This window comes from Suillus clintonianus (genome assembly GCF_016758775.1).
Source record: "Suillus clintonianus strain FC179 chromosome Unknown DEU56scaffold_31, whole genome shotgun sequence".
Lineage (NCBI taxonomy): Eukaryota > Fungi > Basidiomycota > Agaricomycetes > Boletales > Suillaceae > Suillus > Suillus clintonianus.
Genome location: NW_024539255.1, coordinates 1 through 26,580, shown reverse-complemented (window position 1 = coordinate 26,580; position 26,580 = coordinate 1). Strand labels below are relative to the sequence as shown.

The following is a 26,580-nucleotide window of genomic DNA, read 5'->3' as shown; positions in this document are numbered from 1 at the left end:
TCCATATCAGCCGTGCTGTTGTTCGCCCGAGGTACATTTCGTTTGAAATTTGAAGTTCGAGCACATCGATGTGGATCTAGAGGATAGCCAAACATCGACAAGCCCCAGCAATGATCACAGCAGCAGGTGGGCAGATGACAGATGCTACTCAGTACTTCTGTCAGTCGATATTTTCAAATTGTCGATACACGGCATCCGGGCCCGGGAGAGCTCGATCTTTGACTCTCGCAGTGCCATATCTACTTGCAATTCGGTCAACATCGAGTTCCATCATGATCACGCGACTGAGCGCCGGACTCATGCTGTCTTCAAGCTCAATAAACGGTCTACAGTACGGACAATTCGGATTTGGGCGGTGTGAAGTGTACGTAGAGCATGAACGACATAACCTGCCACGACTATCTTCATTCGTCTAAGGTCTGCCTAGGGGAGACTAGTCAAAACTATCTCTTTCTTGACTTCATTTTCTTGTGTAGAGTGGTCTTTGCCTTTTCGAACCTTGTCTTTTTCTTCAGTCGTGGCCCGTCTTCGTCTGCGCCCTCAAGATCACCCTTCCATGTCGTGCGAGATCTCGATAGTGCGTCAGCTTTCTTGCCCCTTTGCCTCAGCTCTTCATATCCATCGCCGAGCACCCCCGTCTTCGTGCGCCCGACTGAGTGCAGCACATCCGCAAACTCATCCTCCAAGCCCCGACCTCGCTTCCTACCCTTTCCAGCACCCGTACCCCCGAGAGCCAAATCCTCTTCATCTTTTCGCCGCCTACGCGCATCTTTCTTCTTCATGATCAACCGAGTGAAGTTCTCCTCCTCGAAGTCTTTTATACGTTGGATCTCGCGAGCGCGGTCAGACGCGAGGGAGGGCATTGAGCCAAGGCCGGATGTACTCTCGATGTGCGGGCGCGAGGGGTCTTGGTGAAGGAGGGTAGAAAGTGCCTTAGGAACGGGCTGTCGTTTAGAACGCTTGTCAGCGGCAGCTTCGGTGTAGGGCATGGGCGCGAGCTTGGGAGGGCGGTAGATTCCATCGAGGTCTTCAACATCTGAACGAGCGTCTTGGTCCTCGTCGGAGTGTTGCTCGTTGTCAACGAGATTTTTGGGATTTGGACGGAAGGCGAGGGGATCTGAGAGAGGATATCGGCTAGGAGTTACTATTACAGCACAAAACAACATACCTTCGGCTACATCTTTGCTAGAAGGCACTTCTTCCGCGACTCTGACGAGCTTCTCGATCTGGTAGCGCATCCTGCTTTCCAGGACTTTAATTTTTTCTAGTACAATACGACCCTCTATCATAGAGTCGACCAGATCACCAGCACCAGAGCCTCGCGCCTCTCGATCGACAGTACTGAAAGGCGAACTGGCTGGTGCTCTCTCTGTTAAGGAGTCTCCAGTTGCTCGGCGTGCAGAGAGCAGGACAAGTGACTGCAAGTACGATAGAAGCAGGTGATGTTTGAGGGAAAGCAAAGAGATTCCGTCCTTCATATCCATGTCATCCGCAGTTTTTAATCTGGAACAGTGTCAATAAGAGCTCGGCTGTCATGGGCGCAAACTTTTACTTTTCTTTAAGGGATTGCACCAACTCTCGCACCGATGCCATACTACTGGTCATCTCATCGAGTATGCCACAAACGACCTGCGAGTCCGCCATTTCAAGCAGGGTGGTGCAGCTCGCTATTGCTTAGACACGGCCGTTGGGCCAGGATGCAGGATGTCTGGGCCGATGCTCGACTCGGATGAGGTCCAAAGTGCAAATTGTTGGGCTCAGGTAAATTGCCGCATCACTGCCGCAACTTGCCGCACCCTAACGCACCACTGCCGCACCCATCCCAAATCATGAGTACTACACTTATTTTCAGCCTGCGCTGTTCTCGTGCACCAAATAAATGAACTAGGAGTGTTTCTCGTCCGACTCCTCAATTATCCACTTCACACTAATGCATTTGAGAGGCTGAATTCAGAGAACAATTTTGAGCATGTTGCGGCACGGATGCGGTACTGGGTGCGGCAGCTTCCAATCAAGGTGAGTCTTAGTATACTGTGTACTATATATGAGACACTAACATTCAGACTGTCTACAGCACCCACCTCGCAACGGCCTGTCTCCCTTGACAGGCGCCCTCTGACTGCAATATCATATAGGCTTACCATGTGCACGTCACACCACCCCTCAATGGCACAGCCACTAATATCGAGGGATGCGCATCGATCTTTGCAGTATCACGCTTATCATTGCATCTTGTGCGAGACTCGACGTTTGCCTGAATGCTGTCGTTATACAGCCCTAGTCGCAAGGATGATTTTGGTACGTTAAAGGATTTTAATTCGTGAATTCTACTGATTGTATCATTATATCCTCCAGAGTTTTATCCGTCAATTACTTCGGCGCGGGACGCCATGCGAATGTGATACAACACAGCTCAATACTGTGGGTGTGACCCATAGTGCCAAGGAAGGTGCGTGACCTAATGACTGCTCGGAGACTGGGCATCCTGAATCATGGCCTCCAGCCTCCAGTTACAATCGCACAGAAACTGTGACTGCGCAACCTCTCACTGGTACTCCCAATGAACATGTTCGTGTTGACGGTAAGCATTTTTCGGCCCTTCTCTTTCACTGTGCCAATTCTTTATTTGATGACTCCAGTTACCGTCCGTGTTTTTGACTCGCAAAATCAAAGGCTCGAGTCGCAGCACTATACCTCGAATGCTCACACCACTCCGACTTTACAACAACAACCCGCCCCATCACAGCTTGCACTGGCGAACCAACCGCCGCCAAATGAGGCGCGAGATCAGCCTCATGAAAATGTGCGAATTCCTATTGACGAGCCACATGGACGAAAGGCTACGCACACCTTTGCTGTCTCTAGATACACAAGGCTTCATAGGCTGGGGCCTCGTAGTAGTAGTTTGTACTCTGAAATGAACGAGACTCAGTTTGCAAGGACAAAAGGCCACACAGATATGACATACATACCTTAAAGCCCCGGTATCCGTTTGCACAGGTTGCTGCAGAACGTGGTCGAGGAGATGTGTGACAGGGAAGTCAGGCAAGGCATGCAACCAGCAAAGACAGGTGTTGAATGATAGGCGGAGGCATCGAGGCGCCAAACCTGACAGGCGCGAGCCTGTGTGAGGGGTCGTTGAGTTGTCTCACCAAGTTTCGCGCAGCTGCTGGTAACGGTGCTGCAAGTGGAGTTGATAAGATGCGTGGTTTGGTGTCGGTGCAGTGGTGCGGTAGTGCACAGCCACTGCCGCACCCAACTACAGAATTGCCGCACCCGATTACAGAATTGCCGCACCCGATTACAGAATTGCCGCACCCGATTACAGAATTGCCGCACCCGATTACAGAATTGCCGCACCCTACCGCATCACTGCCGCACCCATCAAGTACATATATCACTGTAGTACCACTGTTAGCCTTACACAAACACCTGGAATATAGTATTACTTATTCTTAAATCATATTCCAGACAGTTGCGTACGACGTAGACGCATTTAAGAGGCATATAAGACATTGTTGAGTAGGGTGCAGCAGGGTGCGGCACAGATGCGGCAATTTCCTAAGGCCCCAAATTGTTCCTTACTAATACTATAAATACATCCAACCTGTGTGGTTTGTACTACACTATACAGTCCACATAACGGAAATGGAACACGCATTTGCAACGCCAGCACAAGTCGTGCATGGGCCATTCACTTATCACCAATGCATCTCCTCTGTTCAAGGCGGCGTCAGATACACCACGACGATGACAGCAACAGTGGATATACAATCGGCTTAGTCTGAGCTATCTACTCAAATTGCAATTCTTGTCAAACAGCTCTCGATGCTGCGCAGTGCTTCAAACGGTCGCTCAAGATATACCGGCTCTCAAAAATGGAAGGGAAAATGGTCAAGTAATTCGACAACAAAGGAGTGCTAATGTCTCGTGTCTGCTTCAAGTTGGCTCACTGGCACCCCACAGGATTAAACCAACCTGTGATTCGATTCCACTTCATATCATACGATAGTAATGGTACGGGTAATCATCCAGCAGGTTCAGATCCATTGGAAATCGGCCCTGTCCAAAGAGCAGGTGCAGCAGCCTTGCAGGACGGGCAGCCTACCGTGGGGGCAGCCGAGGGAGCCTCAATCCGCCCTAGCGATCGCGCACGTGGACGTCTACTTCAACACTGTTGACGCTGACACCCATGATGCAGGATGTCGTGGAACAACATTGGATCCGGAATTGAAAACGATGAAAGCTAACCACTTGGCACAAACACAGTATTCTGGATCTTATGCACTTCGGTCATGCAGTGATATACTTCAAGGTAAAGCGATCGTAAGTACATATTCCCAATCAACACGTTATTCTTCTGACGTATTTTCTATTCGCTTGCTGAACGCTGAATTGATGGAAATGTAGCCATTTTCATACGCTGACACGTCGCAATTTGACAATCAATTTCTCCGATCGAAGGTGGGGTTCATGTAACCCCCCGATGCTACTTATTCGGTTCGCGATGTGACAAGTTCCATTCCTTGAGGCGGACATAGGTAAGTTAAAATATGGTAGCGAATAGATAACTGCGATAAATTTTCTAGTCTCATCAAATTGAAGTAGAAGCGCTGCTTCTGGCGCAAATTCTGTTATGGACGGCTGAGCAGTGACGTAGCGAATTCCATCATTCAGCACTAACAGCATGAAATATAAATTGAACGCGGTCGCATCTCAAAATCCTTAGGTCAAACGCCTTAAAACTTTCAGTGAGTGGCCCTTGCAGGCAACGCTGTATCTGTTTCACTCAATCAACGCCATGCAGCTTTTCCTGGACTTGTTGTAGCCCCTTCGCGTACTCAACTTCACAATCAAACTTGGTGGTGTGTAGTTTCCTCGCACTGACGGCCATTGCTGATGCATAGCCATATTAGATACCATGAAGCCTATTCAGTTCGCCATCATCGCCATCATCGCTGCTGTCGCTGGGGTAAAGGCAACTTCTACCAATAGCACCACTGAGATCTGCTTAGCAATATGCTACGCTGAGGAACCTGAGTGCGGGGAAACGTCAATACCCGTCGAAACTAGCTCAGACTGCTGGACCTGCTGCTCCCTACCTACGGCCCCGGAATGATGTGCCCGAGTACTAGCCATCGAGTCTGTACAGATGATGTATCTCGTCTCGTTACCTATAGTTCTGACGATAAGTTCTGATGACTCTAGTCTGACTGATTGCAATCGGAAGAATGCCTACATGACTTTGATGCATCTGCGTATAGCGCAACGATGGCAAGTGGATAACGCAAGGCATTGGTGATCAACTTCGTTTAAAAAGGTAGGCCAGCCCAACAGAAAAATGTCGGACTGCTCCTGTTTGTTTTGTTGCACTTGCATCAGTGAACCGGTGAACAGATTAGAAAGGTATTCCCGCTACGTAAGTAGTGGGTCTTAGGGCCTCAACTTTCGATCGTTTTTGGCGGGGAATTGTATTTGACTGGCCGGAAGTTGTCCTAATCGAACTCCGGAATTCGGATAAAAATTCAAATATTAGTCAACATCTCAATCGAATGCCGATCAAAGCCGCTTGTTCTCCCACTTCATGAACATTTGCGATGTCGTTTTTCGTCCAAGGGCAATCTGTTACTATATCTCGTGAATTGTCTCAGGAACTATCTTCTTGTACATCGGAGTCGGCGTATGACTATAGGAGTGTTGTACGAATGGTCGTCGAGGAGAAGTGCAATATGAACATTTAATTTGCAGTATTGTGGTGGTGCAAAGCTCAAGTTGCAATGAGGAGTCGCGTGCTCCCACGAAGAGGTCATAGCCACTGCGCGCGAAGAAGCCTACATTGACTGGTGGTTCTCCGCATCGCCTTCGTAAAGGGCCGTCATGTAAAAACCGCTGTGCAGTTGCACAAGCATCCTGGATCAAGTCTGCCCTCGTCCTATTAGAGAGTAAGAGCGTTGAATCACTCTCAACCTTGACATTCCAACAAAACGTGGATGCTGGTTGATCGCTGCAGAATGTTACAAAACTGTTTGGCAAAGGACAGGCTGAGGGATTCATCAGCGCCTGAGACATGATGAGCAGGCGTTGTAGGGTGGGGCGAACTTCCGCTGGTGCCAGATGAACACTCTTAGTACTATACGAGTCAGATATCAGAACTCACACGATCGTGATGCGCTCCAAGTTGGAAAGAATGAATCTTAGATATACATGGACATCGTTATAGCTTTGCCACCACCCCCTCCGCTTCTCCTCCTCTAGCCTCTTGTGCTCGACGCTTTGCTTGAAACTCTGCAACTGCTTTGAGCCTTCCTTCCCGGCCTGGTCCACTCGTTCAACAACAGTCTTCGCATCTTCAAGCGAGGCATGTGAGGACTAAGCGATGAAGGCACCAGGCCACCGGACTTCATCTTCTTGCGCGATCGAACGACAAATGATGCGGTCTTTTCTCCGCGCGTGCATGGAGGGATTACAACACTGAAGGAAGGGAGTGCCTTGTACCTTCAATTTTAATTTTTTTTGCAGATCCGCGCATCTTTTGCACCTTTTGACGTCTATCTTGACGGATAAATTTGTGCGCCGACAGTGTCATAGTAGAATGGAGAAAATGAATATCAATAATGGTAGAGAATCTTACCTGATGCCTGCCATAAGCACTAGGTTGGTCAAGAACTTGAACAAGTTACACGTCATACGCCCGGCCTCAACCTTTCGTTATCCTCAGTCTAGCCCGACAGTAACGTTCAAATTAATTCATAATCAAGATATTAGTCGTTTGTTGAGTAAGAATTGTTCCAACTCACGGGTAACTTACTCACTGGCAGGGTCCGAAAAGGAACGGAGCTGCCATTCTGCTATGACACTGTCGGCGCACACCCGTCAAGATCTATCCGAGGACGTCAAAATTAAAGGTGCAGATGATGCGCCATCTGCAAATATTTGAAGGTAAAAGGCACTCCCTTCCTTCATTGTTGTAATCCCTCCATGCACGCGCGGAGAAAAGACCGCATCATTTGTTGTTCGATCGCGCAAGAAGATGAAGTCCGGTGGCCTGGTGCCTTCATCGCTTAGTCCTCACATGTCGCCGCTGTAGATGTGCCTCCACGATGTGCTCGTGGTATAAAGTCTGCCCATCATGAACTGTAAACTGCAGTTTTCATTCTCCAACTATCTACCCCGAGTATTCACACACTCACACACCATACAATATGTCGACCTTCTTCCCCCCCTCGCAGATGATTGCCCCCGGCGAGATATCTTTTGCCTCAGACCGTGCAATCAAAGACTTCCAAGGTAAATATCATATTCTCGAGTACCTCAGCTCAACGCTCATTCCGCGGTTTCCTAGCTATTGCTCGTGAGTACGCTGGCCAGCAGGCGGACCACCACCCTAATTTTTTGCAGAGCACTTGGATCACTTCAAAGCTCATGTCGAAAGTGTGAAGCTCGACGACGGACAAGTCCTCTACACGCACCAGATGGTGACTAAGGCTGACAAGGGCATCATAAACAAGAAAATCAGGATCAGCCTTGTTGAGGTCAGTCCATGTTGCTGGTGGTATTCGTTCACCCTTTTGAACGGTGTCCACACCCTCCACCCTAGGCCGACATCACCCTCAACACGTCCTCCCGCAGTCTAGCGTTTCATGTTTTTATCGATGTCCCTATCATTGGACACATCCTCCTCGTGTCGTCCATAATTCCTCTCAAGGTCGACGACCAAGTGAAACTTGATTTCGATGGAGCGGCCAAAAACCTTGCGTCTGGACACGCGAGCGTCACAATTGATGCAAACAACAACGTTATCCTGACCTGGGACTTCGTGGCTCTCAAAGTGGAGTCAAAGGGTTCCCACATCATCCTCCACTTCTAAACTTCGAGGTATTCCATTTCGCGGCTTCATTCCCGTGCAATTACTTAATTTATTCTACCCTGTAGATCTGGCATGTAACCTGTGGAATCTCAAAGAAGGTTCCTTGTTGAAGCCTGATGGGTGTGAAGGATGCAATTTCGCGGTAGCGCTGTTTTGAATTTATGCACGCTGAATTGACTTTATTCGGGACTCTACCGTTTAATTTTGACAATAGTGATCTTAGTTATCTGGTTAATTCTGCTGAAGATTAAACAATGATCAGGTCTACCAGGTAACCAAGAGCTCTCAATCCTTTCGACGTGGCTAAGATTCACTTCTGCGGATGGTGAATAAATTCACCGAGCGCAATCCACATGTAGTATCTTCCTAAGCAGAATACTCAGAGCGGACTTGCTGGGCGACGATGATAGCAGTGAATTTTTATCGCCTACAACAGTAACTGGTTGCTACGAGAAGTCGGTCGCTGTTTAGTTTAATCAATGATCATGTTTCAGGTCACACCATCTGACTACCTTTGACGAGGAATGCCATGATATCCAACTACTGCACACAACCGTGCAACCACCAGTATCCAATTCTGCTCAAATCATACAACAAGTCAGCCAATCATAATAATACATACATAGACAATAAACAGTCGTTGCTTCAGTTATAATGCTTCACCACGATACCCTCGATGACCTCTTCCTCGACATTATGTTCCGCTCCCTTCTTAAGATCAGACCTCCCATACGACGTCGTCCTTCCCTTCCTCTAGGTCTCGCACGACGGAGCATCCTCATTAGCGCACTGCCGCTCAATTCCAACGCGCTGCAACACCGGGCTCTCAGCACACGGCAACAAACGAACGTCATTGTCCGGCATCGCAAAATAGTATGCACCCAAACGATCGTAGTGGTGTTGGTCCTCGGGTGGCTGGATGACGCGGTGGATCGTGGGCTTGTAGTATCCATTTGTGAGGAAAGTCATCATGTCGCCCGTGTTGATGACCTTGTGACGGAACATCAGTTTGCGCTTGTTATTCAAGTTCTCAAGACAGACGTACCAAACCGTTGTCGATGTGACGGACGCCCAATATCGAATGCCAGAGCAGAAGTATCGAACAGCCCCCAGATCTGCTCTTCCAGAGTGCGTGAAATTGCCTCGCGGAAGCGAAGCATGAAGACAGGCTTGAAGGATCTGAAGATGGGCTTAGTGAAGTGTCATTCTTCTGTAATCATTGTAACACCATGAATTTTGAATGCATTAATGGTTTCAAATGACGAGCACGTGCCCCACAAAAAAGACAAGGGTAGCGGGCACTGCCACGGATGTGGCCTTTCACGACTTATTTAATGTAATATATTGTTGAGAATTGCAACAATCAGCGTAAATTTGTCGACCGCTTTCACACATATGGGAATGTTTGGCATTGTCGTGGAATGACCAATTTGCAAGCACACGGGCCTGGTAGCCCTGTTTGCTTCGAGGCCGTTTTCACTTGAATGGGTCTAAGAAACAATGCACGAGCACAGGTTCATGTAGTAAATATGGACCCAGCCTGAGAGGGACAAGGAAGGAGGTTGCAATGTGCGGAAGTGAAAGACACTTGGGTGATGAGTCGCATCCAGTCAGAACCACACATGGCCTGGTACGACGACATCGGGTGAGATCGGACATGGTTAACCTGATCAGGAAAATCGCCGTCCACAACATATCTAGCGAGAGGACACCGTATATATTGTATGCGGAGAACGGCCGGGTCTCACCTGGTAGGATCAGTTGTTCTTCTGATTTATCAGATTGGGCCATAGCACACAGTGTAGTAGAAAACATTGCAATATTATTGAATCTCCTCAGCTCGGGATAGCATCCATTGGAAGCATGTCGAATTATCACAAGCAAGTGTTCCACCTGTACGAAATTCGAATGTTTCATGACCAACTTGAGCTTGATTCATGTACGTTGAGCCCCACATCTTTATGTAAATTAGTAATACTCGAGTGTTCTGAACGTTTCGAATTCATGACCAAAACCTGTGTTGCCAATCACTTTCGCATCACTGGCATTTTATTCAAGGCCCGCTACATCACTTCGAACGTTACATCATATCTATTGAGGGGAACGTACGGATGAAACCCTTTGATGATGGGCCCATTTCAGCCACATAAGCGCTGCATGGTAGTATATTTAGCAAAAATGTCATCGTCATACGTACACCAAGTCCCTCTTCTTCACGTCCATCCTCTAACAGTATGACCCTAGTCTCAGACGACCCTAGTTATTGGCCACTCATCAACTCTTGGCGTATTTGCAGCTATTTCGTAGGTTCGTGAAGAGCAGTCAGAGTTCGGCGCTCATGTCTCGGTCTGACCTTGATTGTGGTTTTCCAGTTGCCGCCTTTGTTGCAGTGACGTATGATTGGGGTGAGCATAATGACATTAGAGAATTGCTGATTTCTCACAAGTATTTCCAGCCCTTACGTTTGGACAAGAGGTATGTTGATGATAGTATGACCGGAGCAGCCATCTCACTTAGATTTGTTTGTAGGTCGAAATGGTCTGGGTGAGCACAGTTCCACATCAGAAGAACAATATTGATTTGCGACAGAGACAACGTTGGTCCCTGATGACCGTTCTCTATCTGAGTGTATGTAATTTGCCTGTTGTGAATTTCTGCTGACTTGACAATATCCTAGATGCGCTATCTTGGAATTTTTTTTGCTTTGTATGTTCAGAAGGCTTGACAATTGGTATCGTGCTAATCTGCCATCTCTCACAATCAGCCTGGAAATACTGGGTATGTCTTCTCGCATTCACCGTGTTTATTTCTTCTGACAAGTTGCATACAGGCAGTGTTCCGACGATTTTGTTGACAGATGCAGTGAGTCTTCTGCACCGATGTCTGCTATTCCCATTCAATTAACCGCGACACCCTGTACTAGGGGTGAGTGTCATTCTTGACCAGCTTCTTCGTTTACTATCATGACTGCTACAGATGTGAGTCTGTTTATAGTTTGTGATCCACCCAACTTGCCATCACTAACCGGATTTCTCAGGCCGGATTCTGTACCTCGTGGTGGATTGGACGAGTGCTGTGGGAGTTCCAATGCTGTGTGGTGAGTTGTGCAGTTACGAGACCTATGATATTGACTTGACCGAAACATGTTGCAGTCATCATGACCACTCGGTTACATGCCATGTATCAACGATCCAGAAGGATCCTGATATTTCTCGTCGTCATGTCCTTGGCTGTTAACATATTCGACGGAGTGGTCATGGTAATGGCAACGAGGAATACTTCAGGGGGTACACTTAATTGTGAATGAAAACCGTGCATGGCGCTCATTGATAAATACCAGAGGAACTCATTCTCTCTTGCACCTATGCATGCACGATTAGCTATGCGGATTATACCCCACTTCTGACTTCCATTGGTTGGATACTCGGCGCTGTCTGGGAGGTCCTCGCGCTGTGTCTCGCAGTCTGGATTGCTGTAAAACACTTCCTTGAACTGCGACAACATTCGGCAGGAGGGATTATCGGCGACTGTTTCAGGGCGTTGATAAAATCTCACGTGCTTTACTTTGTGAGGTGAGTTCATATTGTGATTATGCTTCACTTTTCCGCTGAATGATTGAACGCGCTAGTTATGTTGCCGTGTCTTGCTTCAGCCTCGTAGTTAATTTGTCGCCAGCGATCTTAGCGGTACGTCAATCTTTCACTGACCTCTGCATGCGACCGCAGTCCATCATTTCTATAGGACCCATTTTCCCTCGAAACACAGATTTGTTTTGGTTTTCGTCAGATTTTGCAAGTCATACAGTCCTTTGTGCTAGGACCACGCCTCATCCTTAGCGTTCGAGAATATCACGCTCGGCTCGTGGCTGACTCTGATGCAGCAACCGGCATGACCTCAATCGCTTTCCAGGAGCGCGTGCATATATCGACAGGCAGTGGCGTGTAGCACGGGAGATGCTCGATAGAGTTGACGGTAGTCTCGTGCTGTGCAGGGAGCAGGAGAATCAGGCTTGTTTTCTTGATTTTGAGGTTTCGTCGTGGTACTTATTTATTTATTTGGTGCTGCAGCGCGGATTTCAAGGAGATCTAGACATAGGTCTTGGTACATATTTCGTCGTAATATATATTTACATGAGTTATTTGTTCCGCAGAATGTTTGAAAGACACAGGACAAGGTGTTGAGTCAGACCTAGGCCAACCCTAGGCCATTACTATATCTTTCGCATTTACGTTCGCAGACTCGAGTCCCCAGGCTGAGTTAGCGAGGCGGCGACGCTGTTGATTTCATTCGGATCCAGCCCTGAGGCCTGAGGCCTGACTGGTGTTTCTTAGTCAGATCCTTGTGCACGCTAGAACGAGAAGTTGTAATTTGCGAGGGGCTGCCAATAGGGAAAGGGGCTGTATGCATGAGCATCTGGGGATGCAAGGAGCGACCACGAAGATTCCATCGTACAGAGCTTCTTCGCACGTTGAGAACGTGCATTCTCCTCTTCGTCAAAGGGGACGAATAGGGAAAGCATGGAATGTGTCCCTCGTGGTATGTAGGCTGCTTAATGGGCATCGCTGTTTTGGTTGCACTCGAGGTTTGGATGGCGGCGACTTTGGTGGGGATCTTTCGGGTCGTCAACTTCTCTCCGCCCTGCTAACCTCCTGGGTAGCTCAATCTCCCGCGCTTAGAAACCATGTGTGTTTTTCATACGCAAACAGTAGCAGGGGTTACAAACGTGTCTTATATGTGAATATTTACAACAAGTCATAACTCGTCAACTCCACACCAAGCTAACAGAGGGATGATAATCAGAGGGGACGCTGAGAGGCCTAAGGTGTGATGAAAGAATAAATGGGTATAGAGCGCCGAGAGAATCTGGGGCGACTATGTATTGGGGCCAAAGATTGGGGAGAAGAAGTCGAAATCCAAGAATGAACTGCGACCAAGCTGCATTTCTCGGTCGTATGGAGGTGCTTCATACGTCAGGGGTATCACGCAAGAGGGTGTAGGGAGGCGTCGAAGCTTGGAAGACGAGATATCGAAATACCGTGATAAGAACAAGGGAGGAAACGAAACAGAACAAAAGCTGATCTGAAAGGTCGTGGAAGGTACCAGAAAGAGTGATGACGGTCGCACAGGAAAAATGACAAGAGTCGGACTATAAATAAGAAGAGAGAGAGATAGGCGGGACATAGAAGTTCGTGCGTCCGCAACTCGATAGAAAGAGCGACAGTAGTCGGAATGCCGAAGTTAGAGTGAGGTTCAGCAGAAAGAGAAACGGGATGGCAGACGGAAGGTGCACTCGTCATTCGGTAGAAAGCGGCCGGATTAAATGGATGAATATAGTTGGAACGAGGTTCAGCGATATTATACTCGAACATGCCGCACTGCCGAGCCAGATCAGAGGCGTCGTTTATTATGCTTGGAGCATCCCAAATGAAAAAAAAAAAGAATGCGTGTGTAGCTCAGCCGGATGAACAAGCGTGGATGAATTGTGAAGGAGAGGTTGGGAAGACATAAGGGTAGAATGGTGAGGATGGAACAGGGGAGTGCAGAAGACACTTGGAGAACAGAAAGGACTCGGACGTCCGGCCGGGAAGGAGGGAATGCCAGTCAAAAAGAAATCGGTGACCAGAAAGAGACGAGGGTGAAGAGAAAAACTTTGTTGCTCACCAACACAACCGATGTTAGGCTTTACTACATTCTGGAAATAAGAGGTACGAACATGACCCTGGTTTACCAACAGCGCGCAACATGGCCATTTTCTGAGTTGGAACGAGGATTGCGAGAATGTAAATGCAAAAGTGCGAGTGTGTGAGTAAGAGAATCGTCCGTGACTCAGATGGTGTGCTCGAAGCTTCAGAGCACAAACTTTCCTGAGGAGAAGAAGGTTCTGTGCTTGAACCAACATCCTCCAGTATTTCGAGCGTGGCACTGGGTGATGTCACACGTCATGAGGAGTGACTACCCCGTGAGCCTGCTGTCGATTTCTCTCCGCGTGGTCCATGTCGAGGCAAATACTCGTCGAATTCGGCGAAGGCGCTGTTACTAGAGTGAAGTCACGAAGAACACAAGGTAATGGGTAGTATTATGCGGCATTGCGGCCGTCCAAGATGCACCAGCGGGTCTCGACGCCGCGGACATTTTCCAGGAGACATACAACCATCCCCTCAAGATATTTTGCTATCGAGAAGCTCGCGGATGATGTGCACGTATCTCGGACGTGGCTCCTGGCGAACGTACAGTCGTCGCTTCAAACATAACTTGAAAGCATAAGAAGTGGAGATTACTCTACTTTTTCGTGTGTCCATAGGTCCTATGGAGATCGCCTTATCAATAAAAGTTCCTGACGCTTGCTGGCGCTCACTCATCGCGAAACAACCCTTCGATATTCGGTTTCAGTTAGCACGCCACTTGGTGATCGGATAGATGCGATTCAGACGCGACTGGATCACGTGACCAGTGATTTCTCTCAGAAGTTGATCGTCCGAGTCAGTCATCTAATCGATGCTCAAAACTTTAAGTACCAAGGCTAAAACCGTAGCGTTCCTCATCAGATTCACCCGCACCACCACCATCCTTCCTAGCGTGAGGCCTCTTGCAACCATGGTCTCGTCGCTGCCATCTTTACCTTCTATTCTAGGCACGGACCCCTCGTCCTGCATTCTAGATGCGTTCCGGACGGCGATTGCAAAGCGTATCTCACATGCGCTGCCACCCCTTACACTCGAACAGGCTTATACTGGAGTTGACTATGGAAAGAAGGGAGTCGATTTTACGGTTGCTCTTCCTCGGTTCAGGCTGCCGGGCAAGCCTGACGAGCTAGCAAAGAAAGTTGTAACGGATGTGAGTTGGTTGATCCTTTTGTTGCTTCGCGTCAGCTTGTTTTGTATGCGGGTAATGTAGTTGAGATGATAATTGCATGTCTCGCCTCTTCGATGTCTGTCTCGCCTCTTCGATGTCTGTCTCGCCTCTTCGATGTCTGTCTCGCCTCTTCGATGTCTCTCGTTTTTCTCCCTTTGCTCTGCAAGCACAGCTTCTGATGTTGCCTGCTGCCAGTTCCAAGCTGATGACTTCATCTCGTCAATCACCCACGACAAGCAATTTCTTCATTTCCAACTTAACACCGCCTCCCTCATCCGCGAAGTGCTTAATCAAATACATACCCTCACCTACGACAGCCCTACAGGCAAGCCGTCATACGGTACAAACACCTCTGGCGCGGGGAAGAAACTCGTCATCGAGTACTCGTCCCCTAACATAGCCAAATCTTTCCATGTTGGACATCTTCGAAGTACGATCATAGGCGCGTTTTTAGACAACTTGTATAAAGCATGCGGATGGGAAGTTGTCTCTCTAAATTACCTGGGCGACTGGGGCACACAGGTGAGCGCATCTTGACAATTTTTTTTCCTGAGAGTTGATCTGATTTAGTTAGTTTGGCATGATTACTACTGGATTCGAAAAATACGGTTCGCAAGAGGAACTTGAAAAAGATGCGATCAAGCATCTCTATGACGTCTACGTCAAAGTCTCCAAAGATGCCGATTCAGATCCCAATGTTAAAGTCGAAGCCGCCCAATGGTTCAAGCGGATGGAGGATGGTGACGAGTTGGCACTTGCGAACTGGCGAGTGTGGCGGGAGATGAGCGTCAAAAAATACATAGAGGAATACGAGCGATTAAACGTGTCGTTCGATGTCTACACTGGAGAGAGCGAGGTGGGTAAGGAGTGGCAGGATCGGGCTCTCGAGCGCCTCGAAGAGATGGGTCTCATCAGCGATGCCAACGGTGCCAAACTCGTCGATCTCGAAAAGTGGAAACTCGGAAAGGCTGTGCTGCGCAAAGCTAGTACGTATAAAATCCAACCACCTCATACGCATTTCTAATCTCCACGCGTAGATGGCACTTCAATATATCTTACTCGTGACATTGGCGGTGCGATAGAACGATGGGAGAAATACCACTTCGACAAGATGATCTATGTCGTTGCATCGCAGCAGGACCTGCACCTCTCGCAGTTTTTCAAGATGCTGTCATTGATGGAGTTCCCATGGGCAGACCGCCTTGAACATGTCAACTACGGCTTAGTGCTCGGCATGAGTACCCGGAAGGGAACCGCAGTCTTCTTGGATCAGATCATCCGCGAAGCCTCATCAGTCATGCACGAGCAAATGAAGCGGAACGAGGCGAAGTACAACAACATCGAAGACCCTGAGATGGTCGCTCGAGAAGTGGGCATCACGGGAATCAAGATCCAGGACATGGCTGCCAAGCGGTGAGCGTCATTTTGTTTATTTGAATACTGCAGCTTATCTAGCACTAGGATCAATAACTACACCTTCAATTGGGACCGCATGCTTTCCTTCGAGGGCGATACCGGACCTTACTTGCAATACGCACATGTCCGACTCACCTCCATGGAGCGGAAAAATCCAGAACTTATTCCCCTGCCGCCTCCATCCGAAATCGACACTTCCTCTCTCGCTTCCTCCCAACACGCACGCGACATCGCTATCCTTCTAGGATCCTACCCCGATGTCGTGAAGACCGCATTGAAGACCCACGAGCCCAGTGGCGTGGTAACTTTCGCTTTCCGGTTGGCGCACGCAATTTCGAGCGCTTGGGAGACGCTCATCGTCAAAGGGGAAGAAGATACGGAGAAAGCTCGCGCAAGACTGTGGCTCTACATTTGTGCGAGGGATGTGTTGGGTGCTGCGATGCGGCTGCTGAGCATCAGGCCTCTTGAGAGGATGTAGTGGGTGTTTTTTGTGTCCGCATTTAAATCAATCAATACAGAATACGCGATCGTAATTGTAGAAGGTTGGGCGTACTCGCTTCGACTGAAATTCTTGTTTGTACTTAGCGCACCGCGCGAGCTACCCTAGGTAATTATAACCGTCCATCACTGGAATTCAGACGCGGTGCAAATAGATGTTCACATCTTCAAGATATTTTGAAGCTTGTTTTTTTACTCAGTGCTGGCGCATGATTTAGGGCGGCATGGAGAAAAAGCAAAAAGCCAAAACTTAGGTCGAAAACATAGACTACTAGTATCATGGGCTTATGCATAAGGTCAAGAGTAGCATGACAGGATGTGTCATTTTGAATCGACGCAAGCAAAACAATGCATCTCGTATGTCCAAGAGGCTTCAAGTGAGACGGTCGATACCGACTGTCCTCAGGAGGGTAGGAGTATTGAATATTATTGAACACAAACAAACTTTCCTAAGTATTTATCTGTAACATCTTCCTTCATGCAAGCTATGAGAGATGCAGCTGCCGTCGAGGACACTCGGGTTACAGTGTTACGAATACCAGCTGAATCAGTTGGTTCGGACTGTCGCATCACGAGTACATTCACCACCAGAGCTACCACGGGAGATTGACCAAACCAGCGATTTGAGATCTCCCACAAATCCTTGATGAATCATCTGGCAGTTGTTCCTCACGATGGATACGAATCATACGATAGACCCGACGCGCGAGGACCGGCCGAAGGAACTTGAAGTGCAAGAGCGACAACAGACCGCGGATGTGAGGAACAATCACCAAAGCTACATGCTAGTACGTATGGAGGTTGTGGCTGGATCTGGCTGGAGAGGCCGCGGGCGGGGCATGCCGCGTCACGTCAATGCCACGTGTCGTTTGACTGTGGGGAAAAGTCGTCAATATCGATCGGTTCGAGGGGGGCATAACCAAAACAATGAAAGTTGGTTTATTCAGTTAACGGTTTTCTAGGCCGCCGCTCTAGTTAGAGCGTAGTGCATGACATCTATTCTTTTCAGAGCCCAGTGCGTTTCATCCTTTTAAGAAGCAGACCGACAGCAAGAGCTGCACAAATTGTAGCCACTGTGACTTACCTGAGCATGAATACGCATCCTCAAGCCTTCTACTAGTAGGCGTCGCAACAAAGGTGATGGGAGTCAAAAAGGAACGTTGAAAGGTCATGTGGGGTTGCATGAACCCTTTTTATACGAAGAAGCAATTCCCGCTACGTCAGTAGTGGGTTTTGTTCTGTCATCGCGTTTTTTTCATGAACGACCAAATTTTTTGGTGGAAAATGCACTTCCGGCCCTAAATCGTTCGTTAATGGTCTTTAGTTCGCACGCATATCGATTCTGCTATTTGCGTGTTCTGTGATTTTTCTTACCTCTAAGTCAATCATGTCTTCTACTTGTTGCGAGCTTCTTGGTTTTTTTCTGACATTCCAGCCGTTATTCGTGTCGACAAAACGTGTCCTGATTCCTCCGTATCCTTGACTTTTCTGCACCGTTATAATGTGCCGCGTTCTGTCGTTAATCACGACGGGGTGGCTGTGGAGTCTACTTCTGGACCTGCGCGTGTGCCTACCGTCGACGGTTGGTACAATTCCCGACAGCCGTTTCGTTTGGCCTATCTGAACGGGTGCGATGTCGAGCTAGGTGTTGATTGGTTTGCATCTGTGAATGCAAAATTTGTTGGGTCTCGATTTCAGCGTCCTTCGGAAATGGAAATTGCACGGCTTCCTGATGGTCACTGTTGGATTACTCAGTCTGGAGGTATGTACGTTGATCGTTTTTGGGTGCGAGTGTTAACAGAGGTGTGTAGGTACTTCTTCACCTGTTGTTACAGGCGGAGACCATATCTCAACTACCCAAGCGGGTCCCTCGTCTATAGTTACCCAAGCGGGCCCATCTGTAACGCAGTATGATATTTATGATGCGAATAACTTTTTTGAAGGCTACGAGGCGAAGACCGACTGGTATTGAGCACCTGCGCCTGACATCTTGTCTACTTGCACTTATATCATTCATCGTATCTCCGCGTCACGTCACGTCTCTCTGTATTGGTAACTCCCGCTGTGAATCGATTGTAGTTCGGGCTCATAGTATTCGTAGACACCAGCTTACAGGAGAATATGGCGCTGGAGGAGAAGGCCACTTGCAACAGCAAAACGACACGAGAGAAATCGAGACCGATAGTGATTGCAAAAAGCGACCGTAGCGGGCTCTGCCGCGAGCGGCCTTTCCGCGTTATCAAAGAATCTATCGGACAAGGCCGAATGTAATGTTAACGTCACTGTTTTGGCATTGACTTGTCTTCTTTCTCATGATCATACATATGCGAATCTTTACCCTGGCTCGAGTCACTCGCAGTTGACTTCCATTATTGTCTTGATCTCCTCGTGTGCACGGCCTTGCTCCTGCAGGCGCCTTGCGCCTTTCTCTTCCCGTACTATGACTTCGTATCCACCACCGATACCACCAAAGCGCTATGATCTCGTCCAGGCATTCGATGCCATGGCACTTGCTGGCAAGTCAAATGAGAGCAAGCGAGACCCTCTCCCTGCGAACAGGAACCAGGCAAGTAGTTTTATAGGGGGTTTCAGTCCCGAAAAGCTAGCAGTGAACGCGATGCTTGACGCGACGAAGCGACAACCCATACACAACAACGGACAATCCTCTCCACACAGTAGGGGCGTGTTACCCCCACTGCCAAATCCACCTACCTTTGTGGTGGCCATGCCATCTCCTCAGACGGGAAAACAGTCGTTGACTATGCAGCACGCGCTCAATACCAAGGCGCTGCCAGTCATCCCTTCACCATCGCGTCCTCACTCGGATTCTCTCCTTTCTCCTGGCATTATGGTCTACCCCTCTATCTCCGCGGGAGTGCGCTCGCGTCCAGCGCTCGATATCACGCCTAACTCTCGACCCCGTGCTGCTTCTGTACCACCTTCCCCATTATCACCTTCGGCGAACAAGAATACCGCACAATGTAGCAGCATGACAAAGGTTGGGAAGCAATGCTCCCGCCAAGTCAAGCTTCCCTCGACGCACTGTCATATCGACCCAATACCTGTCGTGTATTGTCATCAGCACCGTGACGCAATGTTTCATGCCCAAACCGGATTTTATGTCAGACGGAAAGGCAAGGCAGATACCTTTGTAGAATTTAGTGGTGAGCGCCATATTCATCTCGTCTGACACGCTCTTCAATATGGGGCAGATTATATACCACAATACCTCCAGCGTGATACCCAGTTAGCGCTTAGAGTAGAAATGGAGAAAGCTGCTTCTACTTCAGACGTCCCCGGTTATATCTACACATACGAAATCCGAGGTCCGTCGCTCTGAATCTCCAAGCTTCTCTTGCAATTTATATCATCATCTTCGACGCTAGACCCGAAACGCCCCAGTGTAATTCAGCTCAAAGTGGGGCGCGCTGTAAATCTCACAAAGCGACTAGATCAATGGGGCAAACAGTGTGGGTCGAAGGTGCCAATCGTCCGGGGGTGGTGGCCAGGCACAGTTGAGGACGATGGTGACGATGACGGCACTAATGGGAGCCTACTTACAGGAAATATCAAGGCGGGACAGCCGGGGCCATTATGCCACCGTGTGGAGAGGTTGGTACATATAGAACTTGCGGACTTGGTGGTCCACACACCATACCTGAACCCCAAGTTTCCGAAAGTTGACAACTCAGACTCCTCTCCTTCTTCTTCGGGGTCGCCAAAGAAAGCTACGATGAAGCCCTGTCTTGATTGTGAGCGATCAAATCTATGGTGGCGATGTATAATTTTGACGCTGGGTCTAGGTGGTACTATACACAGGGAAATATTCGCATTTCCGCGTCCTGAGAAGGGGCATTACAAGGGGCGAGAGTGGGAACTCCTCGTGAAACCCGTCATCGAGAAATGGGGCAAATTTGTTTCGGAATACTATGCTTGAGCTGTCAACGCAACATCGTCCCCGGCGGAGAGAGCCACTACAGCTGGGAAGCCTATACCCCCCAATTGATATCCACGGTGCTAGCCCAAGAATGAAACGCTTTCCATCGGAGCCCCTGGTATCAATATTGGACTCTTGAAGGACTTTTGTAATTCTGACAGCGCATATGATGCGCGCCGTTCGGTACGGTGCGATGATGATAACAATGTACTAGAAACACTGCCGCAACAGACACTTGTCGCAACAACCTGAGTTAGTACTTAGTCTGCCTTTGACGGACTATTATTTACTCAGCTGCCAGGTCTGAGAGTAAAAGTCCGCCCCGACGTAATGGGCGCAAATCTCGTCATGCCGAGGACTGAAACAGCGTATGCCATGGGGGCAGAGAGCGTAGCATGTGGTGTGAATTGCGTAAGCCTGTGCACTCCTAACTCTTTTCCGCGAGTCACTATTAGTACCTGCACGTCCTAGTCGGAGTCCTCGACCCTGCAGGGCAGGTACTGGCCCACTAAAACCGTCAATCACGAACAGCTTTATCTCGGGTCATACATACCGCGCGTATCGCCAATGAAAGCGCTGTATGGTGGTATATCTAGCCACGAACGCCATCTTCATACGTCCACCACTAGCAAGTTCCCCACTCACTCAGCACTGACGCCAGCCTCTTGAATATGACTCTAGTCGTAGATGATCCTGATATGTGGCCGCTAATAAATTTCCATCGCATTTACAGCTATTTTACAGGCTCGTGGATAAAACTTTCGTCTCACTCAAAGTCTCACTCGAAGTTTGACTATGATTTTGCAGTTGCAGCCTTGACTGCAGTGGTATACGATTGGGGTGAGCAACACATTTTTATTGGAGAAATTATTGATATTCATTCATATCATGCAGCACTGGCTTTCGGACAAGAGGTAGGCTGGCAACTCGGTGCATTGTCGGAGCAGTCATCTCACTAATTATGGTCTCTTAGTTTGAACTTGTCTGGGTGAGCAAAATCCTATATCAGAAAACAACGCACAGTTGATTCGGTCAGAGTCAACGCTGGTCCCTCATGACTGTTCTATATATCGGCGTACGTGCTAGCTTACGTATTGGCAAGTTGTGCTGACTTTAACGTATTCTAGGTGCGCTATATCGGAATACTATACTGCGTGTATGTTTGCAAGGCTTACAAGTTGGCACCATGCTAACAAACTATCTCTCACGGACAGCATCGCCATCCTGCGTATGTCTCCTTCCATGTGCACACTGCGTTTGTTTCACTTCTGACTGGCGGTATGCAGCAACTCTTCCGTCAGTCTCTATGACAGATGTAGTGGGTATTCTGCACAAACAAATCATACTCGTCCAACTAACTGCTAACTGCACTCCTACGTAGGGGTGAGTGTGATTGTCAACAAGCTTTTTGGTTCAATATAACAACTGAACTAGCTGTGAGTTCGTTCGAAGTATCGAGTCCTCCGATGCTCATGAGTAATTGGGTTTTCAGGCACTTCTCTTTACCTCGCACAGTGGTGGATTCCCGTCATCGTAAATGTGATGTTAGGCGGTGAGTTATCCTGCTGCAGTACCTCGGTCTTGACTGAACTATCACGCAAGTTATTATGATCACTCGATTGAATGCCATGTATCAGCGGTCCCGAAAGGTGTTCGCCTTTCTCGTTATAACCTTCCTGGCTAAAACGATCCCCTGCGGAGTGATCAGCGCAATAGACAGCAGTCATATCTTAGGGGGTGAGCTTTAAAACAACCTTAACATATCAGGCTCACAGGCATACCAGAGGAGCTCGTACTATCCGGCGTCTATCTTTGCAGTTACGAGGGAGTGAACCAACTTATGAGGGCCGAGAATTGGATACTCATCGCTGCATGGGAGGTCCTCACACTATGTCTTGCTGTCTGGATTGCTGTAAGACACTTCCGGGAACTGCAATACCCATCTACAGGTTCGGTCGTCGGGGACTGTTTCACGGTGTTAATAAAAACCCATGTGCTTTACTTTGCAGCGTGAGCTTGTCATTTGAATGCGATTATCTTTTCCGCTGACGATCCGCATGCGATAGTTTTACTGCTGTTTCTGGCTTTAACCTCGGCTTGCTGTCCCAAAATATCTCGGTGTGTCAATCCATGGCTGATGTTTACATTTGATCTTCCTCACCATTTCTAAAGGAGTCAACTTCAGTGGGGGCTGAAATGTATTTTGGCATTCTTCGTGTCTTCTCTTTCGTGCAGATGTTCGTGCTGGGACCGCGCCTTATCATCGGCGTTCGGGAATATCATGCTACGCTCGTGGCCAACTCTGATGAAGGAACTGGCATTGCTACAGTTGTTTTCCAGGAGCGCGTACACGTGACAACTGGCGGGGATGCATAGCACGTGAAATGCTGGAAGTGATCAAATGCTTTGGGGGTACTCTGCTCCGTTCGTTTTGGTACGCATTTGGTGTTTTGAAATAGAGAACTATTAGGTCTGGCTGGACCGATATCATATTGTATCATGCATAAGTAGTGGACATGAACACATCGAGCGGTTGTTTCAGTTAACTCCCAGTCTCCGACAGGATATTTCTTTGCAAGAACTCGACACCCATTTGATCTATAAGGGCCTTCAGTGAATGAGACAATGTCAACTGCGGACATTTAGGTAGAAAAATCGATGACCCTGGGTGAAGACTCTAGTTCGTGAATTGTGATGTATCGAGGATCGGCACAAGGACACGAGGCAGTGGGAACAGATGATGTTGCTCAGCGGCCGTATCCCTCGGACTTGGTATTTCACGAGTGCCAGTAGCTTCCTTATCAAAGACGCTGAGAGGCTCATGATCATGATCGGTGAACAAGTTGGAGAGCAGAATGCGATGATGCCAGTGATGTCTGGAATTGGAGTTGTGATTGTGGCGGTGGCAGTGCATTCTGCGGGTGCAGAGCTTGGACAATCTGATAGAATGAACTTCGCTCTTCGGATCCAATTAGGCTGCGCCGCTGCGTGCAAAGTCAGTTGACTCATTCTGCCAAGTGTTGTTGCACCTGCTACTGTCCAGAATTGGCGGTATTAGTTGGGAACCTTGGTAACGAACTCGAGTCAATCCATTTAGAGTTCGTGTTTCTTGTCAGTGCCGGCTCCGTGAGTGGTCTGCGAACTTTCAGTGGACTCGTACTTACTATTAGCGCTCAGCGCTCAGCACCCACTAGCCGTTGCCATTGATGGAAACTCGGCGATACCAGCTGAATGCTCATCTAGGGTGATCAATTGATCACCAAGAACAACTGGATAACGAGTCGGTTCATTGCACGGCCCGATGAATTTCAGTGATTCTTTCTTTTACTCCACAATGTGAATTTTCATTATTGATCCCACTCCCCCATCGTTTAAAGGACCGCATGGTGGTATATCTATCACGAACGCCCTCGTACTCCCATCACCAAGCTCGCCTCTCACAGCTGACACCAATCTCCCGACTCACTTGAATACTATGTCCTCAGTCTTAAATAATCCCAGTTTGTGGGCACTAGTAAAGTATAATGGTGTCTTCAATCTCTGTGCAGGTTCGTGTAGAGTTGAAAAAGTTTGAGATCAACTTGAAGTCATCTCACTTTATCTTCGACTGTGGTTTCGCAGTTGCATCCTCTACCGCGGTAATATACGATTGGGGTGAGCAAGGCAGTACTTATTACTGAAGTCCGAGTCCTTATGGTTTTCTCCAGCACTGACAATCGGACAAGAGGTAAGCTGATGCCAATACCAGAGCAGCCGCATCCCATTAATTGTAAGATAATGGTTTCATAGTTTGAACTGGTATGGGTGAGCAAAGTCCCATATCCGAATAACAACACATAATAAATTCAAGCAGAAGCAACGCTGGTCCCTCATTACTCTTCTATACCTTGGTGTACGTACCTTGCGTTATAAACGCAGTTGGCAGGTTGCTCTGACAGCCTGGATTTAACGTATTCTAGGTGCGTTACATTGGAATCCTATACTCTGTGTGAGTTTACAATGCTTACAATTTGTCGTCGTGCTAACGAGTCTCTAATTAGCATCGCCTTAGTGTGTATGTCGCTTCGCACACACTATGTACATTTCTTCTGACTGGCATACAGCAAGTCTCCCCTCAATTTCATTGACGGATAAAGTGAGTATTCTGCACCGATGCCTGTCAACCCCATCTAACCACAAATCGAATGTAGGGGTGAGTGAGATTGTCGACCAGCTTGAACTCGTGGTTCGGGGTGATGACTGAAATAGGTGTGAGTTCGTATGAAGCATCGAATCCTCCGATGCTCACCAGTACTGGATTCTTCCAGGTGCTATTCTTGGCTTCGCACAATGGCGGACATTTCTCGTCATAAATGCCTTGCTAGGCGGTGAGTCCAGTTGCAGTACCTCAGCCATGTTCACTTGACTGAATTATCATCATGCAAGTCATCATGATTATTCGGTTGCATGCCATGTATCAGCGATCCAGAACGATGCTCATCTTCCTCGTTGTAACATTACTGGCTATCACGATTGCCTGTGGGGTGATTGTTGCAAAGCAGAGCAGCTATATTTCGTGGCGTAAGCTTTGATTACGATTGAAAGTCCTCAAATTAAACTCATTGGGTATACCAGATGAGATCGCCCTCTTTGACACCTATCACTGCTTGGCCGAAGGAGGCAACCCCCTTCTGATAGCCAAGAGTTGGATACTCACCACTGTATGGGAGGTGCTTGCACTGTGTCTCGCAGTATGGATTGCTGTAAAACACTTGCGGGAACTGAAACGATCACCGACAGGATCGACTATCAGGGACTGTTTCACAGTGTTAATACAGTCCCACGTGCTTTACTTCGCAGCGTGAGTTCATCATTTGAACGTGATTATCTTATTCCGCTCACGTTACACCCGCCGTAGCTTTGCTGCTGTTTCTTGCTTCAATCTCGGCTTGATGTCCCCAGTGATCTCAGTATGTCGATCTGTGACCTACATCTGACCACCGCTCATCATTATATAGGAGTCGTTCCCTGCTGGACTTGAAATTTATAATGGCATTCTTCGAATCATCTCACTTGTGCAGATGTTTGTGCTGGGACCACGTCTCATCCTTAGCATTCGGGAATATCACGCTACGCTTGTGGCCACCTCTGACGAAGGGACTTACATGAGTACGCTTGCTTTCCGGGAGTACCCACGGATGTCAACTGGCAGTGGTGTGTAGCATGTAGTGTTGCCGCAGCTCTGGCTTGAGGCCGGCTTTAGCCGAGAGCGGAGCTACAATTAGGCTAGCTGTGTACAAAATAAAGCTTACATAATACATGGCTCAGTCCGGTCATTTGAGCCTAGTGTTGTCGTGGCTCCGGCTTATTGCCGGTTTAAGCCGGGGCCATACATGTGACTTCGGGCTTATTTTAAGCTTTGACTCAGCTCAAGCCAAGTCAATTTGGGGGCTTAGATATTTATTTTAAACTATAGATTAAAAATAGATTTTAATTTAGAACTATCGAAGATCAAACTACCTACGCACGATCGATAAGCACACGAGCGCTAATGGCCCCCCAAGATCCAGTGAGTCGTTATTTCATTAGCGTTTGATCTAAAACTAAGGTAAATAAGGAATTATACTGTGTTTATCCCCCACGGCAGCTACACGAGCCATCCGTGATGAAGAAACGCTGCAAAAAAGTGCGGGTCCCATGGAGATTGAGGTGGCGGCGTTGGGTGTTGAAGATGCGTGGTCGGGAAGGGCGGGTGTAGCGCTGTCGAGCCGCGTGAGCATCATCTACAACATCCCCTACCATGAAACTCATAAGCCGCTCCACATCCTCTCCCCGATCCTCCGCTTCAGCCCGTGTGCACAGCACCTCTGCAAGTTTCTGTTGTCGTTCTAGCCGTGGACACGCTGGAGGTGGCGGGTGAAAATGACCGTTTGAAGGGAGTGCCAGCCTTCTTGGTGAAAAAGTGGAGATGATGGAGGTAGCTTGGAAGTTGGGGAGTAAGAGGGTGCGGCGGCGGCGTAGAAAGGATTAA

General features: G+C 48.3%; 11 protein-coding genes across 11 annotated transcripts; 5 read left to right on the top strand and 6 right to left on the bottom strand.

The window, feature by feature from the left end:
• Positions 1 to 7: 7 nt before the first annotated feature.
• On the bottom strand, positions 8 to 1,745 carry DEU56DRAFT_800936 (uncharacterized protein). The gene is made up of 3 exons (XM_041353104.1): positions 1,553 to 1,745; positions 1,169 to 1,503; positions 8 to 1,117 (listed from the first exon to the last, which is right to left on the bottom strand). Exons 1-3 carry the CDS (start codon positions 1,642 to 1,644, stop codon positions 444 to 446), a joined length of 1,101 nt encoding a protein of 366 aa, XP_041208897.1. The 5' UTR covers positions 1,645 to 1,745; the 3' UTR covers positions 8 to 443.
• A 1,407-nt stretch (positions 1,746 to 3,152) lies between these two features.
• Positions 3,153 to 3,516, bottom strand: DEU56DRAFT_800934 (uncharacterized protein; the record flags this gene model as incomplete). The annotated part of the gene is made up of 2 exons (XM_041353103.1): positions 3,153 to 3,400; positions 3,450 to 3,516. Coding segments are annotated over 2 exons (315 nt in total), but the record flags the coding sequence as incomplete, so codon positions are not given.
• A 407-nt stretch (positions 3,517 to 3,923) lies between these two features.
• Positions 3,924 to 5,119, top strand: DEU56DRAFT_755659 (uncharacterized protein; the record flags this gene model as incomplete). The annotated part of the gene is made up of 6 exons (XM_041349937.1): positions 3,924 to 4,155; positions 4,202 to 4,326; positions 4,411 to 4,475; positions 4,730 to 4,751; positions 4,829 to 4,865; positions 4,908 to 5,119. The coding sequence occupies 6 exons, from the start codon at positions 3,924 to 3,926 to the stop codon at positions 5,117 to 5,119; spliced, it is 693 nt and encodes a 230-aa protein (XP_041208895.1).
• Positions 5,120 to 5,831: 712 nt separating this feature from the next.
• Positions 5,832 to 6,456, bottom strand: DEU56DRAFT_755658 (uncharacterized protein; the record flags this gene model as incomplete). Its single annotated transcript, XM_041349936.1, has 3 exons — positions 5,832 to 5,889; positions 6,158 to 6,347; positions 6,387 to 6,456. The coding sequence occupies 3 exons, from the start codon at positions 6,454 to 6,456 to the stop codon at positions 5,832 to 5,834; spliced, it is 318 nt and encodes a 105-aa protein (XP_041208894.1).
• A 614-nt stretch (positions 6,457 to 7,070) lies between these two features.
• DEU56DRAFT_328539 (uncharacterized protein) lies at positions 7,071 to 8,141 on the top strand. Its single transcript, XM_041345693.1, has 5 exons — positions 7,071 to 7,287; positions 7,343 to 7,351; positions 7,399 to 7,532; positions 7,598 to 7,875; positions 7,933 to 8,141. The coding sequence occupies exons 1-4, from the start codon at positions 7,203 to 7,205 to the stop codon at positions 7,865 to 7,867; spliced, it is 498 nt and encodes a 165-aa protein (XP_041208893.1). The 5' UTR covers positions 7,071 to 7,202; the 3' UTR covers positions 7,868 to 7,875; positions 7,933 to 8,141.
• A 545-nt stretch (positions 8,142 to 8,686) lies between these two features.
• On the bottom strand, positions 8,687 to 8,936 carry DEU56DRAFT_800917 (uncharacterized protein; the record flags this gene model as incomplete). The annotated part of the gene is made up of 2 exons (XM_041353102.1): positions 8,687 to 8,857; positions 8,913 to 8,936. Coding segments are annotated over 2 exons (164 nt in total), but the record flags the coding sequence as incomplete, so codon positions are not given.
• Positions 8,937 to 10,101: 1,165 nt separating this feature from the next.
• On the top strand, positions 10,102 to 12,061 carry DEU56DRAFT_980350 (uncharacterized protein; the record flags this gene model as incomplete). The annotated part of the gene is made up of 12 exons (XM_041359778.1): positions 10,102 to 10,174; positions 10,240 to 10,272; positions 10,323 to 10,342; positions 10,397 to 10,411; positions 10,457 to 10,495; positions 10,545 to 10,573; positions 10,632 to 10,645; positions 10,905 to 10,964; positions 11,020 to 11,154; positions 11,208 to 11,439; positions 11,496 to 11,553; positions 11,609 to 12,061. 12 exons carry the CDS (start codon positions 10,102 to 10,104, stop codon positions 11,810 to 11,812), a joined length of 912 nt encoding a protein of 303 aa, XP_041208891.1. The 3' UTR covers positions 11,813 to 12,061.
• A 621-nt stretch (positions 12,062 to 12,682) lies between these two features.
• DEU56DRAFT_328326 (uncharacterized protein) lies at positions 12,683 to 13,160 on the bottom strand. Its single transcript, XM_041345691.1, has one exon. It carries the CDS (start codon positions 13,046 to 13,048, stop codon positions 12,740 to 12,742), a length of 309 nt encoding a protein of 102 aa, XP_041208890.1. The 5' UTR covers positions 13,049 to 13,160; the 3' UTR covers positions 12,683 to 12,739.
• On the bottom strand, positions 13,160 to 13,799 carry DEU56DRAFT_328446 (uncharacterized protein). Its single transcript, XM_041345692.1, has one exon. The coding sequence runs from the start codon at positions 13,764 to 13,766 to the stop codon at positions 13,272 to 13,274; it is 495 nt and encodes a 164-aa protein (XP_041208889.1). The 5' UTR covers positions 13,767 to 13,799; the 3' UTR covers positions 13,160 to 13,271.
• Positions 13,800 to 14,352: 553 nt separating this feature from the next.
• Positions 14,353 to 16,813, top strand: DEU56DRAFT_800878 (uncharacterized protein). The gene is made up of 5 exons (XM_041353101.1): positions 14,353 to 14,701; positions 14,915 to 15,241; positions 15,294 to 15,705; positions 15,757 to 16,132; positions 16,181 to 16,813. Exons 1-5 carry the CDS (start codon positions 14,363 to 14,365, stop codon positions 16,611 to 16,613), a joined length of 1,887 nt encoding a protein of 628 aa, XP_041208888.1. The 5' UTR covers positions 14,353 to 14,362; the 3' UTR covers positions 16,614 to 16,813.
• Positions 16,814 to 19,394: 2,581 nt separating this feature from the next.
• Positions 19,395 to 20,570, top strand: DEU56DRAFT_736004 (uncharacterized protein; the record flags this gene model as incomplete). The annotated part of the gene is made up of 4 exons (XM_041348483.1): positions 19,395 to 19,797; positions 19,846 to 19,959; positions 20,020 to 20,385; positions 20,437 to 20,570. The coding sequence occupies 4 exons, from the start codon at positions 19,395 to 19,397 to the stop codon at positions 20,568 to 20,570; spliced, it is 1,017 nt and encodes a 338-aa protein (XP_041208887.1).
• Between the last annotated feature and the right edge of the window lie 6,010 nt (positions 20,571 to 26,580).

Coding starts and splice junctions, on each gene's coding strand:
- DEU56DRAFT_800936 (XM_041353104.1), bottom strand. CDS start 1,644: ATGGCGGACTCGCAGGTCGTTTGTGGCATACTCGATGAGATGACCAGT. Junction 1,504..1,552: donor GTGCAATCCCTTAAAGAAAA/GTAAAAGTTTGC, acceptor ACACTGTTCCAG/ATTAAAAACTGCGGATGACA. Junction 1,118..1,168: donor TAGCAAAGATGTAGCCGAAG/GTATGTTGTTTT, acceptor ATCCTCTCTCAG/ATCCCCTCGCCTTCCGTCCA.
- DEU56DRAFT_328539 (XM_041345693.1), top strand. CDS start 7,203: ATGTCGACCTTCTTCCCCCCCTCGCAGATGATTGCCCCCGGCGAGATA. Junction 7,533..7,597: donor TCAGGATCAGCCTTGTTGAG/GTCAGTCCATGT, acceptor CCTCCACCCTAG/GCCGACATCACCCTCAACAC.
- DEU56DRAFT_328326 (XM_041345691.1), bottom strand. CDS start 13,048: ATGTCCCGCCTATCTCTCTCTCTTCTTATTTATAGTCCGACTCTTGTC.
- DEU56DRAFT_328446 (XM_041345692.1), bottom strand. CDS start 13,766: ATGTTGGTTCAAGCACAGAACCTTCTTCTCCTCAGGAAAGTTTGTGCT.
- DEU56DRAFT_800878 (XM_041353101.1), top strand. CDS start 14,363: ATGCTCAAAACTTTAAGTACCAAGGCTAAAACCGTAGCGTTCCTCATC. Junction 15,242..15,293: donor TGGGCGACTGGGGCACACAG/GTGAGCGCATCT, acceptor TGATTTAGTTAG/TTTGGCATGATTACTACTGG. Junction 16,133..16,180: donor CAGGACATGGCTGCCAAGCG/GTGAGCGTCATT, acceptor ATCTAGCACTAG/GATCAATAACTACACCTTCA.